This window comes from Cokeromyces recurvatus, assembly GCF_025118155.1.
Source record: "Cokeromyces recurvatus strain NRRL 2243 chromosome Unknown BX663scaffold_33, whole genome shotgun sequence".
Classification (NCBI taxonomy): domain Eukaryota; kingdom Fungi; phylum Mucoromycota; class Mucoromycetes; order Mucorales; family Mucoraceae; genus Cokeromyces; species Cokeromyces recurvatus.
Genome location: NW_026251419.1, coordinates 219966 through 239704, shown reverse-complemented (window position 1 = coordinate 239704; position 19739 = coordinate 219966). Strand labels below are relative to the sequence as shown.

The 19739-nt window shown below is 33.3% G+C and overlaps 8 protein-coding genes across 8 annotated transcripts; 5 read left to right on the top strand and 3 right to left on the bottom strand.

Moving 5' to 3' along the window:
• Positions 1-1177: 1177 nt before the first annotated feature.
• BX663DRAFT_522503 (uncharacterized protein) lies at positions 1178-3001 on the bottom strand. The gene is made up of 2 exons (XM_051529389.1): positions 2126-3001; positions 1178-2093 (listed from the first exon to the last, which is right to left on the bottom strand). The coding sequence occupies exons 1-2, from the start codon at positions 2685-2687 to the stop codon at positions 1252-1254; spliced, it is 1404 nt and encodes a 467-aa protein (XP_051379143.1). The 5' UTR covers positions 2688-3001; the 3' UTR covers positions 1178-1251.
• A 676-nt stretch (positions 3002-3677) lies between these two features.
• On the top strand, positions 3678-6146 carry BX663DRAFT_545928 (uncharacterized protein; the record flags this gene model as incomplete). Its single annotated transcript, XM_051530947.1, has 6 exons — positions 3678-3924; positions 3987-4094; positions 4509-4826; positions 4891-5031; positions 5797-5970; positions 6013-6146. Exons 1-6 carry the CDS (start codon positions 3759-3761, stop codon positions 6144-6146), a joined length of 1041 nt encoding a protein of 346 aa, XP_051379142.1. The 5' UTR covers positions 3678-3758.
• A 1703-nt stretch (positions 6147-7849) lies between these two features.
• On the top strand, positions 7850-9748 carry BX663DRAFT_489496 (uncharacterized protein; the record flags this gene model as incomplete). The annotated part of the gene is made up of 4 exons (XM_051524902.1): positions 7850-8154; positions 8249-8691; positions 8948-8997; positions 9053-9748. 4 exons carry the CDS (start codon positions 7850-7852, stop codon positions 9746-9748), a joined length of 1494 nt encoding a protein of 497 aa, XP_051379141.1.
• A 367-nt stretch (positions 9749-10115) lies between these two features.
• On the bottom strand, positions 10116-12924 carry BX663DRAFT_522494 (uncharacterized protein). The gene is made up of 7 exons (XM_051529388.1): positions 12478-12924; positions 12079-12379; positions 11870-11996; positions 11758-11814; positions 10900-11664; positions 10417-10820; positions 10116-10321 (listed from the first exon to the last, which is right to left on the bottom strand). Exons 1-7 carry the CDS (start codon positions 12840-12842, stop codon positions 10187-10189), a joined length of 2154 nt encoding a protein of 717 aa, XP_051379140.1. The 5' UTR covers positions 12843-12924; the 3' UTR covers positions 10116-10186.
• An 88-nt stretch (positions 12925-13012) lies between these two features.
• BX663DRAFT_222052 (uncharacterized protein) lies at positions 13013-13691 on the top strand. The gene is made up of 2 exons (XM_051521791.1): positions 13013-13266; positions 13331-13691. The coding sequence occupies exons 1-2, from the start codon at positions 13059-13061 to the stop codon at positions 13615-13617; spliced, it is 495 nt and encodes a 164-aa protein (XP_051379139.1). The 5' UTR covers positions 13013-13058; the 3' UTR covers positions 13618-13691.
• A 485-nt stretch (positions 13692-14176) lies between these two features.
• On the top strand, positions 14177-15497 carry BX663DRAFT_222054 (dipeptidyl peptidase IV N-terminal region-domain-containing protein). The gene has a single exon (XM_051521792.1). It carries the CDS (start codon positions 14400-14402, stop codon positions 15315-15317), a length of 918 nt encoding a protein of 305 aa, XP_051379138.1. The 5' UTR covers positions 14177-14399; the 3' UTR covers positions 15318-15497.
• BX663DRAFT_533013 (Alpha/Beta hydrolase protein) lies at positions 15418-16124 on the top strand (the record flags this gene model as incomplete). The annotated part of the gene is made up of 3 exons (XM_051530497.1): positions 15418-15589; positions 15619-15853; positions 15920-16124. The coding sequence occupies 3 exons, from the start codon at positions 15418-15420 to the stop codon at positions 16122-16124; spliced, it is 612 nt and encodes a 203-aa protein (XP_051379137.1).
• A 999-nt stretch (positions 16125-17123) lies between these two features.
• On the bottom strand, positions 17124-19712 carry BX663DRAFT_555248 (Lecithin:cholesterol acyltransferase-domain-containing protein; the record flags this gene model as incomplete). Its single annotated transcript, XM_051531602.1, has 10 exons — positions 17124-17234; positions 17291-17495; positions 17561-17625; positions 17692-17872; positions 17959-18055; positions 18133-18291; positions 18369-18548; positions 18624-18965; positions 19046-19176; positions 19303-19712. 10 exons carry the CDS (start codon positions 19710-19712, stop codon positions 17124-17126), a joined length of 1881 nt encoding a protein of 626 aa, XP_051379136.1.
• Between the last annotated feature and the right edge of the window lie 27 nt (positions 19713-19739).

Below are 19739 nucleotides of genomic sequence, written 5' to 3'. Positions count from 1 at the left end.
GCCAAGCTAAATATTCAGATGGGACAAGTGAATTTCCCAATCACGAGGCTTTAACAAAGAAATATGAATATTCTAAGATTTTCAGGCGCATTTTTATTTTCCGAGTGTTAACCTTTCTTAGTTGCTCTGACGACATTTAAAATCTGTTTATTCTACAACACATGTAAAGTTAGATAGGCAATATGAGGTTACTTATTCCTTGTACTGTCTAGCAGGCAATTCAGTCTACTTGTCTTTAATGGTTTAAGAGGTAAAATAAAATGTATTTACTTTCATTTGGTGTTTTAAAGCTTTAGATCCCTTTATTCAGATGAGTGCTTTTAAGTAAATGGATCCTTTTTAACTAAATGAGTGTCTTTAAATAAATGGGTGCCTTTAAGTAATTGGGTGACTTAAAGTAATTGGATCCTTTTTAATGAATGGGTGCGTTTAATTAAATGCATCCTTTTAAATAAACGGATGTCTTTAAATGTTTGGGTACTTTTAAACAGTTGGATGTCTTTAAATGTACTCTTTTGAATAAATAGACTCTTTTAAGTAAATGGGTGCCTTTTAAGTAAACGGGTGCCTTTGAGTAAATGGATTCTTTTAAGTAATTGTGTTGTATTAACCAAATGGGTGCCTTCGACCAAATGAGTGCCTTTACACACAGAATATTTTGATATTGGGCACTTTGAAATTGGATCACCTATTCGGTAGTTCGAGTTGTTTGGTCAGCCATTGAGTCTTACTTACATTCAACTTTTTGTTTTTATTTTATTTTCACACTTGTTACCTGGATAATAGCTGTATAAATCAATACACTAGGTAGATATACATAATAGCATATATTTGGCTCTTGCCACATTTCACCTGTGATAGTTTGAACATGTATAAATCAGATACTTGATGCAAAAATCATATAAGAAGAACAAAGCTTTCTACTTCAGAAATTCATTACGCATTGTACTCGTTCCAATATTGGCATTATTCGCGTTAAGACACTCTAATTAATGACTCTAACACATAACTGTTAGATAGGATATGGCTTAACTTTCGTTTTTTACAACCAAACTTAGTAAGCTTTTTAAAACAGCTGTAACATACCTAAAACGGTCTTATTGTTATCCTTTCTTTAGCTAATACACTACAACAAATACACCGTAACTAGTACACCACGGCTAATGTACCACAGTACTCGCATTTTAAATAAACTACTTTATTGAAAAGAAAGAAAAAAAATAGGAAAAAAAATAAACAAATTTAAACAAGTTACAAGCAACCGAAGACTTCAAAGACCTGTTTCACTTGGGCTTCAACGGATTTGTTTGCCTCTACAATGGTGGGTATTAATAAGATAGCAAGTGCTTCTAGTTCTTTGTTGAGTGGAGCATTATATAAAATTGGAAGCCTGTCCTTATCATTTTCATACAAAGCAAGGATGTTGGAGAGGATTGCTTTTCTTTTGCCTTTTGATTCATTGATCCATCTACTAACATTTTCTTTGGCGAGTTTGGCGTCGCTATTATTTAATAAAACCTCATTAGCAATTGTACGAAATATAGATGCAGATGGACTGCGACCACGGTCAAATTCACTTAAAGTGAAGAGTGAGAATGGATGGCAAGTATGATTTATGGTGATTGGACCAGAAGCACGGCATAAAGAGTATGTCGACGGTAGATGAAACTTTGTTCGTACTTGCCGCAATTGGTGAAATATAATACCAATATCCGAAACGTGTGTAGTTGATGGATCTTCAATCAATGTCTTTGCAGATTTTAATGAGTTAATATCAATAAAAATCTTAGATGCCAAGGAGTCCTTGATTGTATCGAGCATGAAATGAGATGAAGTGGCACCAATCGATACAAAACCTTTTTCATCTAAACGAATACTGGAAGTTACTAATGCGTTTGAAACTTGAGTTCCAATTACAAGCTTCTTTCCATCCCGTACATCTAATGAAGTAGGCCATACATTTTGGTGGAATACTTTTATTGGTGGGGGCAACGAGTTTGTTATGACGCTGTTTTTTAACTTTCCAAATGATTCACGATGATAGTCAGCGGTTTTCGTCCTGCCATACATTTCAACCGTATTTATCATGATTGCTTGGTTGATATTAGTATTCAAGATTATTGACCCAGCGAAAACAGTTGCAGAAAATATTTGACTTGAGGGTAAAATTGCCAGTCTTTGTTCAGTAATGTGCATAAGTCACCTGTTAAAGGAGTATACTCCCATTGTTTCAATAATGAGGAATAAGGCGAGGTATCAAACAAGCTGCTGAGTTCAGCATGAACTTGTGATGCACAGTTTATACATAATGAATTAGTAGCACTGTCATCTTCATATGGTCTTTTCATGATTGGAATAGATTTGATAGAATCATATTTTGCTACAAGATTATTTACAATAGTATCATGAGCGAGTGCATTTTCCTCATTTCCATGATTGTCCAATATTGTAAAAGGTTTTAGTGACAAAGTATCTACAATGAACATTGTTTTGTTGTTGCTATTTTCTGTACCTTTTTGCTGGCATGCGTGGGTGATTGCTTCGTTATATGTTCGGAGTTTCTTAGTAGGTTTATCGATACTTCGTGTTGTGGAAGGCATATCCAACTTTAAATTGGGTCTTATGATAGGTAATACTTCCTTTCGTTCCGAGATAAAATCTTCAGGTGTTAAATCCTCATTATCCATATCTGTAGCGAGGGTTTCTAAATCAATGTTATCATTCTAGATCTTCATCCATGGCGTAAGCGTTAAGTTCTTGATTAATGCTTTCCTCTCTTTTCAAAAAAAAAAAAAAAAATAAAAATAAAAAGACGAGCGTAGTAATCAAGTAAACATAAGAGCAGCTTTTGCTAACAAAATCATTCTTTTGATTTAGCGTTTGAGTTTTAGTTAAACGAGAGATTAAAAAGAAAGGAAAAGAGCATATTTACTTATTTAAAAAAAAATGATAGGCGTCGCTTTTTCTCTCTGCTGGCCTTTTTTTTTTTTTTTTTTTTTTTTTTTTTTTTTTTGACAACTTGTTCGAATAACAAGCCTGAACCAGGTAATCCACACCCAATTTCGTTCAAAACCGCCTACATCTCGAAGATCATTTTTTTCAGCAAAAGCTGTAACTTCAGCAAGAAACGCGGTCCTATGCTGTCTAGAAAGAGAGGTCCAAGCAACAAAAGTACCAATTTCATCAATTGTCGCGTTGACAAGATTGTTTGTTTCCCTCCTTAAATCTTCGTAAATTTTATTTGCGTCAGATCTTTCTTCTACAACTTCAGCAACGGCATTCATAATTACAGCTTTCCCTATATCTTTTGGTTTTACGATCAAGTTATTGTGGGCTGCAACAAAAGTAGCGGGAACAACAGTAGCATTATTGGTGATAGGGGGAGTAGCCAAAAAGAAATGGAAATACGATTTATTATATCATGATTAGCTGCAATATCAGTACTAATCTCTTCGAATCTATTACTAATAGGTTCAATATTTTGGATCTGGGTTAGTGTATCGACTATACCACCAATTCTCTTCACTTCGTTTATGAGCTCTATGGCCCATTTTGGTGGTGCTTGCAGTGCCATATGTCTGAAAAAGTTGAAAAAAAGAACAAAAGTATATAGAACTAATTTAAAATACACTAACTTTATAAATATTTGCTTACGCAATAAATCATCCTTTGTGACTACTGATACTATTATTATATATAGGTGTAACAATGAAATTAACCTCTCTTTTCTCTTCTAAACTTATTATATTTAGAATAAAATGAATTGCACAATATGCTTTGAATCTACGGGGAAAAGAAAGCTTGTAGCCAGACGAGAATTTACACGACACTTGGCTGCGCATCGACGTGAAGAGTTTAAGAGAAAGCTGAGGCAGATACCAGAAATCCCAGAGAATAATGCTGTGGAGGGCATATCTTCAAGTGGTAAGAAAAAAGCACTTCAAATAGATATTCTAGCTACTATGACTAATTATGTATTTAAACAGCAGTTATAGCTTCCAGAACTATCCAGAATCCAGCTTTTCGACAAGGACCGTTGGCAGACATGGTTATTGACGATGATATTGAGATGGAATATTTTCAAGTAGAAGTAGGTAGGGATAGTGGCCAAGAAGAAAGATAGTTCTGGTAGAAGAAGAAGGAAAGGAAGTGTGATATTTCTTTTAAAATATCAAATAAAAAATATCAGAAAATAAAAAAATATTAAGACAAAAAAGTCAAGAGACCGAACAATATTCTAAAGTCAATTATTTTATTTATGAATTAAATTGATGGGGTATTTATAAGAATTGTTAAAGAGGTCTGAGGATAAGATGGAATCAGAAAAATGTTAGTTACGACCGAATAAGATATGTTATAGATAATGAAGTGTTAGTAGTTTTAATATTATTAGATGAAGCGCATCAAGAGAGATTCTGGAGATTCTAGATAGAATTTGCTTAAATAAATTTATGATCCGCATGTTTAATCATGAAACATGACATTATAAGTCAGCTCATGACAGGAAGAAAAAGAAGGCTTTTTCGAAGCAGAGGACGATGAGGAAGAGATAGCTGAGGCGCTTGTTGATGATATCGGATATCTTACCAATGTTGAATATGAAGAGGATACATATATAGATGATGATGAAACCACAGCTACTATTGAAGCTGAAGAGCCTTTTGATGAAGCTGAAAGCTGGGCTAAGCAAGATTTGTTACGAATTGGTACATCAGAAATGACTGGTGAACCTATTCATTTATACATTGAAGATTCTGGTAGGGCTTCAGAACATACTGAGAGTGAGAAACGAAGCAAAGAATTATGTTTTGATGCAAAACCACCAAGTGAAAAAGTCAGCCAAAGACGCAATCATTAAATGGATCAACAAAAACATATCATCCTAATCAGTCAAAGATGAATCACTAAAGTCTGTTTGGCTTTCTGAAAAGCTTCTTAGTGAATCAACCGCTTTGAATGAAAGGCGCTATGACATGTGCGCGAACGGATGCATGATGTTCTTAAGAGATGAAGAGCTACGATGTTTTTTTTGTCTTGGGCAAGATATGAACAATCTGAAGATGGATCTAGCAAGCCTCGAAACACGCTCTCCCAACTAAGTATAGCCGATTTCGTTTCATCGTACTTTGTGAATGCTAATAGTAGGGATAAAATTTTATACCGAGCAAGAAAAGATGCAACCGCTGAAACAGAAAAGTTTAAAGATTACTACGACGGTCAGCATACAAATATGCGAAAACAAAAAACATGTTTTCAAATGAGTATGATATTGCTTTATCTTTATATGTTGACGGTTTTCATAGGGCCAGAGAGGAAAAGAAAGTATGACAATCGTCAAAGCAGTGAATATGAATTTAGCGCCAACTGAAAGAATGAAGAAGGACAATCAATTCGTTGTATGCGTTATAAAAGGCCCTAAAAAGCCTAAAGACCTTTACAGCTTTTTGCATCCTCTAATCAAAGACCTGTTAAATATGCAGAATCGAGGAGTAAAGCTTCAAGCCGACGGTTTAACTTTTGCGTTTAAGGTTTATATTTTTTATTTTTAGGAGATATTATGGCCTGTGCAGATGTTTTATTCATGCTGGACATATGTCTACATGGTTGCCGAGTTTGTACAGTAAAATGCGCTTCATATGATTCACGAAATGTTTATTTCGCTCCAGATGGGGTGGACGGCCTGAAGTTCGTAGCAAAGAGAGCTTTCAGCAAGTAAACATCCAGTTGCCAGCTAACAGTGAAACAACAAAGGAATAAAAAAAAGGTTACACCATTGATTTGTTTCAAAATGTTTAGTGCCTCCTTTTGTGGACTTGATAATTGCATTTGACAGGCCACAACTTACCGAAACAGTTTTGGGTTTTATGCAAAATCCAAACAAGAAATACGGTATAGCTAATCCATTTGAAGTATCACCAGCTATAATCAAGAACTTGGTGAAAGGCTCGCTGAAGTACAAAGCCATGTTTCGTTAAATTCTTTTGAAGGTATATTCATGAATCTTTCTTTAAGAGGAAGGGCATGCTCGTGCGGTTGACTGGCAAATATTACTAGTTTATCTTCTTCCAAATCTTGTTTGCGAGGGTATTCTGAAGATGGCAAATGTTCATCTAGCAGAAACACAAGAGTTATGGCCTCTACAGTAGATGATAGGCTTATTGAAAAAAGTTAAAAGACAAGTTGTAGCAGTCTGCTGTTTGTCAAGTGCTTGTACATTGGCATTACAATATGAGATAACTGTGGAAATCTAAAGAAATTCAACATAAGATCCAAGTATGGACTTCTTTTATTAAAGAAAACATGCCTCCTAATGTCGTACAGTAACGCAGCACCACATACAATATTTGTTTATATAATCAAACAACTTGGACCTATGAGGATGTTCAGCTGTAGACCTTTAGAGCGAATGATAGGCATGATTAAGCAACAATTGGTTCAAAATCTAAACCAGCCAAAATGCGTTTAACATTGCCAAAAAGTTTGCAGAACAAGGCTTTATTTCACGCAAAGATAACACTACAGATAATGCAGTACACAAGAAAAGGTTGTATCCAAGAAAGGTAGAACATCTGGGTTTGTTAATTAAATGAATTTTTGTATTTGGGAGCTGAATTCATACAAAAATGTACCACATTCCACCAAAACAATGACAACTTGCAAGTAAGAAAAATTTATTCAGTAATCTGTACTTTGAAGGAAATTCATCAGTAAAACTGAATACAAAATCTGGAAAACGCAATGGTGTATTGCAAAACTGCCTTATCAGATTTTAATGGTACAGAGGAAATTTCTATGTTGTATCTATTGAAGTAATGTATGAAGTAGAAGGAGAGTCATCGTTGTTTGCATAGGATAGAATCTGTGACAATATAAAGTTGAAGGATATGAAGATAGGGTACTGTTTTTTTTTTGTCGATTCCGATACTCTTTACAAAGAATGGAAGGGAGCAAACATTTGTAATTTTGGATATGGAATCAATCCAAAGCCCTGTTAGCACAATCAAGTCTATAATAATGATAGAAAACATTATTTGATATGGCGAAAAATATGCTTAAGCTCAGTGTCATTTTGAAGAACCCTCCTTTTTCATTTTCATTAACATAATTAGCGTTAACTTCTTAACTTTTGTAGGAACTATTAAAAAAATATCACACAGTCTAAATAACTTAAATAACCTTTTTTACACTTTTAATATTTTCAATACTTTAAAGCTTTTTAAAAAATTTACTAAACTTGATTTGACACTTTAAAACACTTTCTTGTTAGGTGACTACAAATAACATCTAAAAGTACCTTATTATCACTTTTTCCGCCGGTGGTTGCAAAAATCACCCGAAAAAACACTTTTAGAACACCTTAAACCACTAAAAGCACTTAATTTTTCCCGTAGTGATAAATCAGAAAAGTGTTAGTTACAAAAGCATAAGAAATGTTATAGATAATGAAGCGTTAAAAGTTTTATAAAGTTGACCAAGAGAGTTTTAGCAGAATATTGATAAAATTCCTCGAACGATCTTATGATCTACATGTTTAATCAAGAAACATAACATTAAAAATCATCTTGTGACAGGAGCCTTTAATTTGGGAGCCTTTAAAATTGTGAGCCTTTAATCTGAAAGTCTTTAAAGTTTCAAGTGCCTTTAGAGTTTCAAGTACCTTTAAATTTCTAGCCTTTAATGTTTCAAGTGCCTTTAGTTTGTGTGCTTGTAAAGTTTGTGTATCTTACTCTAACCACTTTTTGTTTTGCTGCTTTTCAAGTCCTTTTACATTTTCTATAAATAAGCACTTGGCCTGATTTTGATGCATTTTTTCTTGTTTGTAATTTTCTTTTTGCTTTTATCTCACAAAATGATAAAACAGTGTTTATTCATTGCATTTGTCTGCCACATGTGTAAGAATCATCAATTTACACAAAGAAAAAGTTTACACCGTCATTACCTCAAAATGAGGATATTACCCTTCCTCACCACAAAAGGCAAGCCATATTATACTCTTTCCTCTGGCTTTGAAATCACCAAGGATATTAAAAATGCAACTATTACCAAGTACTCTTGTCCTTCTTGCAATGACTTGTTGGAAGACTTGGATCAACTTGGACAACATCTTGAAGCTACACATTTGAAGGAAATATGTGGTAGCTTTATTAAAGAAACGTAAGCTTGATTTACGCATTTTGCGTTATTTTGTGAGACTAACTCCTTCATTTTTTTTTGTAACGGTAATAAAGCAATAATGAAGAAAACAAAGCTTATTCCACAGACGAAGGTCTACAAGATATGATATTGATTTGGTCAAGCGAAAGGAGACAGTTACTGAAGACTTGGATAATGACGATTTTACATCTGAGGATTGTATCTCAGAATGCAGTGAATCATTACCCATTATTAAACCTGCTTTGATGTTGGAGATGCCCTCGGCAGAACATATTATTGACAGACCTATGAAGAAGCTCCGAACGTATGAAGAGGCGATCACCCACGCTTGTCAGCAAAAAGGTAGTGAACAAGACAAGAACAAAACTATCTTCATCCTTGACAATTTGTCAGTTCGCCCTTTTGCAATTCTAGACGACCAAGGCAATGAGGAAAATGCGCTTGTACATAGCACTATCATTAATAAACTTGTATTAAAACACGATTCCATTAAACCTATTGTCCCTACAAGGAGACCATATGAACATGCCACTCATGGTAATACTTTGTGTGTCAGTTGTTCTTCACAAATTGATGTCGGTTTAAAAATTTATTTGCTACCTCTCCTTATTCTGCACTATTGACACAATGTGAGTATGTTCCTCTCACGGATGAAATATGTAAATTGCTGAACAAAGACTGGCAATTTCATCCGCAAGTTAAATTTTTTTCTGCGACCATCTTCGCTGGATCAATACTTCTCAATACAACAACAATCAGGCAGTTATGGTTAATACTGTTATATATACGGTAGAACAAAAACTGTTGATTGGCATCGTGAACCCTTCGGGAAGCTTAAGAATGGTGTGCGCACAACCTTCTTCCCCCACCAGTAAAGATCGCGCATCCAAATGTTTAGCCTGTTTCGTTGGAACAACGCGATGGGAAAACACTGATAATCGGCACCCAGGTTTCTAATGCTTTAGTAACATCAAGCATACGCTTGGATGGAAGAAATCTTGTGTCTGTTGGAGGTATGTCTTCTAATTTTCAACTCTGTACGTTCAAGGACTCTCTAACATGCAAGATTTTTATTGATCTTAACTCATTAAAATCCGCAAAGGTATTGATTGAAGACCCATCAGCAACATGTGTATCAGATATCGGCATCATATCTCATGGAATTACGACAGGTGCGTACGCAATTTCACTCACCATCAACATACACATCTTGCCGTGCTCATGGTCCAATAACCATGATCATACTTGTCACCCGTTCTCGCTCTTCACTTTAGCTGAATTTGACCGTGGCCGTAGTCCTTGTGCTTCTATTTTTCGTACCATTGTCGATGAAGTTTTAACACGTCGCAACAAAGCTAAACTTGACAAGGAAAACGTCGTTAAATGGATCAAAGAAGCAACTGGTAAGGGAAAAGAAATTCTTACAAAAGTCCTTGGCTTGTATGAAGAGAATAACGACAGCCTTTCAATTTTATTCAATATCCCACTAAACAAAGAATTGGAAGAGCTAGCCGTCCTTTTAATGCCCACGATTGTTTCAGCAAATACTTCCATTGAAAGCCAAGTGAACGAGGTCTTTGAGATTTTTAGTTGATTTTAGTTTGTTTTTTTCCTATTTTTTTTTAATAAAGCTGTTGTATGGTTTAAAAAAAATTATAAAGTCAAATAAATCGTGAAAGACATGCACAAATGAAAATAATTATTATTATAAAAAATTATAATCTTTTAAAAAACTATCTATTCTTCTTGTACATATTAACTGGCTAATCCAGAAACTCTAATGGCACTCAAAACTTAAAAGGCACCTGGAGTTTATAAAGGCAAGTTCTTAACCCTTCATACCAGTTATTATAACTTTCAGGCCGATTATTTGTCTCTCAATTCGGTCATTTTTAACTCTTCCATTTTTTCACTTGCTTCGTCTCTCTCTCTTTTTTTTTTTTTTGTTTAAAAAAATAAAATAAAATTATAAAATTCTTTAGTTTAATGGTTATTGTGCAATTGTTAAAAATAAGCAATTCTGTACATAAATTTAGGCTGTAGAAGCCTCACGGAGTGAGCAAATATTACATAATAAAATTTTATCTGGCGAACATTCTGCTACATCAGATAAGCCAGGTAATCTACGGAAACATGTATGACATGTAGCTATTTCTTCATTTCCTTCCTAAGAAAAAAAAACAAAAAAAAAATGAAAGAATAAAAAAAAAATAAATGAGTTTACATACATCGAAAAATAAACTCTATTTTTATGGATTCCACCTTCTCATTTTTTTGAAGCAAGCTGCTTAATTCCTCTCGTAGCTTATTATTGCTAATCCTTAATTGATGCAGTTCATATTGCCAGCTTGCATCTCTATAAACCTCTAACTCTTCGATCTCTCTACTTGAGCGTTGATCTTCTCTGTCATCCGCTTTCCCTTTCTTTTTTATATCAGGATCCAAAGATATAAAGACAGGTTTATCATCCATCAAAGCTGTTTCATAATCTATAGCTTTGGTCTGCATTAAAACAAAAGTGGGTTGTGCAGCAGAATTTATACTAGTAAACCCATCTGGATAAAATGTGGTAGCTACCATAACTTCCATGCCTTCATTATTCAACAGCGCGTGTTTCAAATAGACAATCTTACCCTCCTTCACCTCTGCCAAGGCTCTTGTTAAATCTGTGTACGATTACTTCGCATCAACTGATAAAGTGACATTCCAATTGTCTCCTGAGGTGGTGATCCAAAATATTTGCACTTGTCCAACTAATATACAATAATAGGCCATCTAAACTTAATTTACCCCAAAACTCATGATCTTCAGTGCCATCATGCGCACCTTGCTGCTGATTGTGTGTTTTATTACCTAATGCTAGAGCAGCACGTGATAATCGATAAACAGGTCTTTCACGACCTGAAATCACAACATATTTACGTCCTTTACCGTCTTCATTACACAGCTTTCCATAGCATTCGAACCAAATATAACCTGAATGTTTGCGTCGGATACGATAAATAAGATTAACAATGGGAGTAGACGGCTGTGATGTTGAGGCTTGTTTAAGTTCTCGCATGACAGTTGTGATATCGGATGGATGACAGACAGATTTAAGGGATTTCCCAACAAGTTCTGAAGGGTCATATTCAAGAAGAGCCTTTGTGGATTCAGAACAAAATAAAAAGACACCCTTTATAGTTAAGACATGTACAAAGTCAGGGGCTTCTTCTAAGAGTAATTCATGCCAATATTTTCGATATTTGCCCTCACCTGTACTTGCTTCTTTGATAAGTGTCTCAATATCTATTATAGGAGACTCTATTAAATCTTTACTAGGGGTTATAACATGTGATTGATTATTTTGAGTATTGAAAGATGGTATATCACTGTTTACCATATTGCTTGATATTGTATTTTGCTGAGTGGTATTGCAAAGAAGTTGGGGTGTTAAACGATTTTGATCGGTGTTTGGCCGATACCATTCTTCAATTTCAATATTATCAGTATTATTTTTATCAGGACAATCTATTTTTTTTTTTTTTAAAAAAAAAAAAAAACAAAAAAAAAAATAGTTCAGTAATTTTTTTTTCTCTCTTATTTTTAATGATTATTATTTACAGTTAAAAATACTTGGTGGAATAGTTGAATTTCTGTAATTGACGATGTATGTGCCGTCTAATTAAAATAATGATTATTATACATGTAAAATATAATTTTTTCACAAATTGACCTTTCATGCTTTGAAATATAGCATTTGGTTGTTCTACTAAATCAACTTGTAGTCCCACAAAATAATCAATCTCATCCGAAGAATCAAAAGCAGTGATTGGTATTACTGTTAGTAAGTTGACAAATGGCTACATGTATAAAAACAAATTATACATGAAAAATTTTCCTCTTTTTTTTTGATGTGTATGTGTGGTCTGCAGTTATTCTTACCTGTCCTGTCTTTCTATAATTAATAATACTACATTGTGACTCTTTTCCCTGTATCATATGTGTTTTGATATGATAAATTGTGGTATTATCTGTATATTTCCTTCTTGATCCAATAGCTACTTGTCCATCTGGTGCCTGAAGAAATCGACAGTTTTGACCAATTACTTCATGACTTGCATACCCTGTCAATCGTTCAAACATTGGAGAAGAGTAAACTAGGGGAAAATCATACTGTTTTGCATCAACTACTACAAAGGAACATGATAGGTCAATAGGCCCTAAATAAATTTGAGGATTTGATCTAAAATAAAAAAAAATGAATAAGAACAGCACATATTATAAAAAAAAACATTATATACACATACATATACGTATACACATGTATATATATTAATCTACCTATTAACCACTCGGGATAAGATGGATAACATGTCAAACCCTGTATTTGTATAAATGCCCGCATATCTGCCATTATTATTATCCATATTGTTCGACATGGTATCCATTATATTACTGCTACTAAATAACGATTGAAACTGTGATGACTGTGGTAATGTGAATGGATGCTGAATCTGAGAAGATACTAAGGGATGATGAGGTGGAAAGTGATTTTGCTGCGAAGAGGAAGATTGCTGGACATTGTTAGTCATTAAGCCCGCTTGAAAGCCGCTGAATGAGAATAGTTTATCTGTAGACGGAGGAACATTGCTGCTTTCATAAATTTGTGGATTGAATTGGCTAGAAAATGTTTGTAATCGATCCATAAAATAAAATTTACATAAAATACATGTATAATATAAACATAAAAATATTATAGTTTTTTTTTTATATTTATACAAAAAAAAAAAAAATTGTTCCTTAATTTATCACTTCTTAGTGGGGTAGTAAAAAAAAAAAAAAAAGTTTCATTTTCCGTGGTTTAATAACTAATTGGGAAATACGCATAAATAAGTCTTTTTATTTTTTTCGCTTTAATAATAATGAAACATTCTTGGGAGCAAATTAGAAATCAAGTTAGACAGTTTCGAAATAATTTACAAAGCCTTTACCCTATACAAGTATTAGCCACTGTAAAGGACTTTGTTATACATAATAACACATTATATTTTCTATCAAATACCTGTTATCCAACCATTGATTTATGCCCCACTCGAAATTTATTTTTATATGAAATTAATCTTGACCAAAGTATATAAATAACTCACAAGTCAAATGAAGTTCTCACTTTAATTCTTATTTTATTTTTTTCTAGTTGATCAGTTAACAATTGATGAGTCAACCTTAAATTCAATTTTCTCTAATAAAAACAATAATACAAAAGAATACCTAAAGTTAGTAAATAAACTTCCTTTATTAGACAGATCTTTAATATTCAAAGAATATACTTCGCTTTTCAAGAAAGAAAATGATGACACATCTTATTTTTATCAACTATTGCAAATACAAGGGATGACTCAATTCGAAATTAAGGAAGATGTCATCTTGTTTACTTTTCGTGATGACATATTTGTTGCCAAAATAGGAAAGGTAATGAAGTGAAATCTGCATGCGTTATAACATAATATCCATTTCTTTTTTTAATTAGTTACCAAAATTAATACCACAAAATATATCCGTGTATAATAAAAATAAAAGTCTTAATAAGTCTCAATTGTCTCAATCACATGGTAATTCTACACAACAACATCATGTTGAAGAAAACTCGACATCAACACGCCTAGATCCAAAATTAGGAGGTTGTTGTAATAACCTGATTGCTTTCATAAAGGAAGGAGATATATGGGTTATGGATTTTGATGGCCATGAAATACAACTTACATTTAGTACAGACAATGCTATAGACCCTACACTAAAATGTGGTGTAACAGAATACATGATGCAGGTTTAGGAAATAATTTTTTTTTGTTTTAGAATAACATGCAAACTGACTCTCATATATTTATATAAATACATGTATATTCTGTTAGGAAGAGTTTCATCGATTATCAGGCTATCAATGGGCTCCTTCACGTAATGATCATCAAGGACAAGAAAGGATTCTGTATTTAGAAACTTCGGAATTAGATGTAGAAGAGATCTGGATACCGCATAATAATAATAGTCATAGCGGAACAAGTTCAATGATTCGATACCCTCGTGCTGGTAAAGACAACGCAAAAGTAATATAAAAGTTGTTGAATTTGAGTTAGATGATTGTGTCGTAAATCAATATGGTGATCTTGCTATCAAGAATAAGGTGATTAAACAATTATGGGGTGCAAATCATATTAAAGCTAAATTTGCTTGGATGGAGTACATTGTTCGATTTGATTGGTTGCCAGATGGACAAAGGTAAAAGAAGTATAGAAGCTCTATTTTGTGTATACTTAATTATCCTTTCAAGTGTTTGGTTACAGTTACTTTCAAGAGATCAAACACATACTGCAGTCATTAAAATACCATTAGCATTATTTACAGTCACTAACATTGATGCTAAGGTAACGGATGAAATAGAAATATTATGGGAAGAAGCAAATCCTTATTGGGTTAATATAAGCGATGCATACTACTTTATGAAACAGTCGACAGTAGAACAGGTTTGTTTTATTTGGAGTTCAGAGAAAGACAATGGCTATCGACACTTGTATCTTGTGGAGAAATCAAGGCAAGACCAAAAATCGAAAATAACTCAATTAACTAGCGGAGAATGGTGTTGTTTAGATCGACCTCTATTTGTAGATGAATCTAGGGCTTTAGTTTACTTTCAAGCCAAAATGCATACACCACTTGAATCTCACTTTTATAAATTATCTTATGATAGTAAAGTCAAAGGTCAACCTATTCTATTAACTCAGTTAGGTTTTAGTCATACAGTAACAATGAATTCTCCAGATTATTTTGTAGATTGCTTCTCAACAATACATGATCCACAAGTTATTATAGTTCATCAATTACATCACGAGCAACAAGTAGAAAAGAGGTATGCTGCTTTATTAATGCCTGCTGCAATAAGTAGCAAATGTGAGACTCCACCTTCACCTCCACCTTCCATGTCACAAGGGACTAACATGGCTAATGAATACCAACAAGTAGAATCGGATTATAAAAGTGTAGAGCCTAATGGAGAAATATTTTCATTTACAACCTCAGATGGTATATATTTATATAAAATAAATAATAATACAAAACTTGAAAGGTCAGAACTATATAAATTTTCGTTGTTTGTATGTAGGAGTAAAATTATTTGGGTGTCTATATAAACCAAAATGTTATCAGCCAGGACAAAGTTATCCAACTTTATTACATATATATGGTGGGCCGAAAACTCAACTAGTGGTGAATGAATTTCGTTTTCCACGTATGATACGCTATCTATTATCTGTCTATTTTGATTTTGCAGTTGTCATTATTGATAGTCGAGGATCGAGTGATCGTGGTTTGGAGTTTGAAGCCCATATTCGTCACCGTTTAGGTATAGTTGAACTAAAGGATCAACTAGAAGGGTTACATTTCTTGCATAACACTCAATTTGGTGCTATTCCAGGTGAAAAAAAAGACCAGTCATTGACTTGAATCGATTAGCTGTGACTGGATGGTCTTATGGTGGCTATTTGAGTTTGATGGCAATAGCACAATACTCGGATATTTTTAAAATGGCTATTGCAGGTGCTCCAGTGACGGATTGGGAGCTCTACGATGCAGCGTACACGGAACGTTATATGGGGTTTCCAGAAGAGAATAAATTTGCTTATGAAAAGAGTAATATTATGAATTATGTTGAAAAATTTCCCAACAGGTATATTAGTGTACAATATATAAAGAGATTTCTTCTTTTTTCTAATTTTATTTTATTTACCTTTAGTGAACATAGATTGCTGATTGTCCACGGACTAATTGATGAAAACGTTCATTTTAAAAATACAAAGGTTTTGGTAGAAGCATTAGTGAAGCTTCAAAAGCCACATTATTTGCAAGTGTATCCGTCAGAAAAGCATGGGCTTCGACATGCAAATGTTAATGAGCATTTTGAGACTTTAATGTTCTATTGGCTCAAGAATTACCTATAGAATATGCATATAATTTTGTAAATAATTTGTGTATGCAGCCTTACCTACTACAGTATCATAATACAGCCTTTTGTTTAATAAAATATCCCTTTTTTTTGGATTTATGTATAGTACACACTATTTAACTGCTGTTGATAGGCTTTATTTGTTGCTTCTCTCCCTTATCTTTGTTTTCATTAACCTAATAAACTTATTCTTGACGAAAAGTCTTATAACATTACAAGCTAGTAAACAAAGCCATTATACTTGATGATTCAAGATCATGTTTTCTACTTCCTACAAAGCTAGCCCATAATTTAAGCTATCTCTATACAAGTATATTTCTTTCCTTTTTTTTTTCATTTCATCTTTTGTTATAATCAATCATGAACCTCCCAGACTGCTATTTTATGTCTATTAGCAGTATTATCTAAATATGACTATTATCCTTAAAAGTTCTACATTCAACTATTGCCATTAAAAGTAATGTTACTTGTGCATCTTATTACATTCAAATGTATACAAGTATCTTGAGTAATTTTTTATTTAATGAACTGGTAACTTTAACTTTTTTATCTTAATTTGGAATACATGAATTTGACGATAATGGCTCTATTTATTCAAATGGGTAACCTCCCCTCTCGTTAGACCCAACATTGTTGATAAACAAGGAGAATATAACAAATAAATTCTACTTATCAAAAGCATACGACCTTCTGAATTTAATATTACAGAATGCTGAAACTTGATTAGTAGAAATAATAATAATAATAATAAAGCCTAAACAAAGTTTTTCTAAAGTAATGATAACGCTGAAATTAGATTTTATGTAAATGTATTATGTACAAATAAAAGGAAGTAGATCAAAATAAAGATAAAAATAAAGCGTATTATTATTTTGATTAGAGATTAACAATATAGAATGCAATTTTTGTTTTTTTTTATGAACATTAAAGATTACAAATTTACTTTGAATTATGCTTGATATACATGTATAAATGCGAAAATAAAAAATTGTTTTTATGCTGAGGAAGAAGGTAGTTGTATCTTTTTTGCGTATTCTTCAATAGAAGAATAAATCCTTTGAGTAATATTGGCTCCAGAACCAGACACAATTTGCAATATATCCAACTAAAAAAAATATAAGCACACTAAATATATAATATACTATGGCTAATATACTTTACTGTCATTTCCCAATTTCCTAATATATCAACATGATTACCAGACTTATATCCTCCACGAACATCAAGTTTACTAGGACTTATTTTATTGTCATATTCACGAAGAACAACTGGACTACGGCCTGGGTTATAAAGGTTTGCATGTTTTGTCCAACCTCCAGAAGGAGCGCACATGTAGCCCAATGATAACAAAGGAACAGTACCATCGCTATAATAATATACGATGCTTGTTTTAATTATATTGAATACATATTTTTTTTCTGTATACTTTACCCATCAGAAAAACGAATACCAGTTTCGATTCGCTGAACAGGATCACTTACACTAGCATCAATGTACTATAGATTAAAATACACACATGTATATTAGTATATACGTCTTTATATTTGGTAAATATTATATACCAATCTAGGTGTTTTCAACTCTGTGGGTACAGCTTTTATAGGAAGTGAATCATCCGCCCTATTTTCAAAAGCATTTGTTATATTATGTTCAAATTTTTCTTCATGAGAGCATCCATTTACAGTCGAGTTGTGATGCAAACAATCTTCTTCAACTGATTCATCCGCTACTGCATAATAATAGCTACGTTCAGTAGGTATACCAACACCGTATAAACAAAAATTTTCATGTTAGGTGCTATCGGCAATCTTGTCTCTAATGGATTTGACCATTTTCTCGGATCCTCATCATTTTCCAACAGCTGTGCTTCATCCGTTGTAATACCAAATGAATAGTTAGCATATAATTGCTTTTTAAAGTTGGCATCTGTATTCTTCAGTAGTAAGTTAATTGAACCGTCTACAGTATAATTTCGTAATAAAGGATGCTCTCGTCATCGTCACTGTCAGGAGTATCAGTCGTGTTTTCGTTTATGCCTTCTGGACGTGGAACGAAGGAGATCATGTTACCAAATGATTCGTATTTTTCATCAATTTGATCATCGGGTGCAGAAGTAGAGTTCCCCCATATAGTCGTTCCACCTTTAGGCAACATAGATGAACCTCCATCCAAGAACGCATCAGTTTTGCTCTTTCCCGTCGAGAAAAGAATTTCTCGAGGATATAGGCTCCAAAGCTACCTAATGCCATTGTATCATGAGTCTCACCTGATAGAAGAGAAGTAACCGCTTTAGGAACACCCATCAGGGGGCCTGCGATATTAACAAAGGACTCAATATGGTCATTCACCCAATTTGGACCCCCTTTTCCACCTTGATCGCTTTCAACCCATTTTAAAAAATAAGGAAACATACTCCCACCTATAACAAAAAAAAAAGAGTAAATAAATCGGTAATAAACCTATATACATATATAACTATTGTATTTTTTTTTACCCATAGAATGTGTGATAATGACAGATCCGAGCCCTGTAAATTGTTTTGATAATTCGATTTTAGCTTTGAGTTGTGAAAAGTAATAATCACGGACCTCAAGATTACCAAAGGCTAGACGCCAGTCGTAAGATGCAAAATGCATAGTGTTAGTATCATAGCCAATAGTAGCCAGGTTTTCAATAATTTTGGCCCAAACCCAATAGCCTGTAATAAAATAATCGGCAGCTTCAACACCTTGAACTGCACGAATTTTTCGATGAGGTGGATCAAGACCAGTAACTGGATCTAGCATTATATTATTCGTCCAATCTTCTTTATCTAATAATACAGATCTTACCATTGCTAAAAATAAGACACACATACACAAAAAAAAAGTTGATTATTAATACAAGTAATTATTATCCATTACCATGGAGACTTACACATAGAACCCCACATTCTTTTTCGGAAATATTTCCTTGATACTTTATCAGTTGACCAGCTTTCTAAACCAGTGGAAATAATACCAGGTATCATGACAACTGGAAAATGTGGTTTTAAGTTAAGTTCATCCCTATAACAAAACGAGATAAAAAATTTAATATATTCACACATACATATTCATATGAATATAAATATTTATATGCATAAAAATCTATTGCTTTTTATACATATAGAACTTTATTTCGTTATAACTTACTTATATTCAAGGGCTGGCATAAATGAAATTTCTGTAGCTGGAATTGGTTTAATTATCTGAGTAAAGTTACTTAAAAATTCGTCCACTAACTCTGATTGTGGCAGTAAATTAGCTAAATCTATGTCAGCCAATTGAAGCATCAGATAGTCTTGAACACTAGTCAAGAGATTCTGTGTTTGTTCCACGGCAGGAGTTGTAGTAGCAGCAAACATAGCTAATAATAGCCCTAACGAAAGACCGATGATAAAGTTAAAGCGTTTTCGACGATAAAATTTTGTTTCTGAAGGAGGTATGAAGATAGTATTAGCAGCATCGGCCATAATGTCCTCTGGAAGTTCTCGGCCACGATTACGATTTATGAATGTTTCGGATGAGGTCTTTTTAAACTTTCTTTTTCTAACAGTCGGCATTTGGAGAAAGCTAATCTATTTGACAAT

Coding starts and splice junctions, on each gene's coding strand:
- BX663DRAFT_522494 (XM_051529388.1), bottom strand. CDS start 12,842: ATGGATCGATTACAAACATTTTCTAGCCAATTCAATCCACAAATTTAT. Junction 11,815..11,869: donor TATATTTCAAAGCATGAAAG/GTCAATTTGTGA, acceptor TATTTTAATTAG/ACGGCACATACATCGTCAAT. Junction 10,821..10,899: donor ATTGTATATTAGTTGGACAA/GTGCAAATATTT, acceptor AATCGTACACAG/ATTTAACAAGAGCCTTGGCA.
- BX663DRAFT_522503 (XM_051529389.1), bottom strand. CDS start 2,687: ATGGATAATGAGGATTTAACACCTGAAGATTTTATCTCGGAACGAAAG. Junction 2,094..2,125: donor TCTGCAACTGTTTTCGCTGG/GTCAATAATCTT, acceptor ATATCAACCAAG/CAATCATGATAAATACGGTT.
- BX663DRAFT_222052 (XM_051521791.1), top strand. CDS start 13,059: ATGAAACATTCTTGGGAGCAAATTAGAAATCAAGTTAGACAGTTTCGA. Junction 13,267..13,330: donor TGAAATTAATCTTGACCAAA/GTATATAAATAA, acceptor ATTTTTTTCTAG/TTGATCAGTTAACAATTGAT.
- BX663DRAFT_222054 (XM_051521792.1), top strand. CDS start 14,400: ATGGACAAAGGTAAAAGAAGTATAGAAGCTCTATTTTGTGTATACTTA.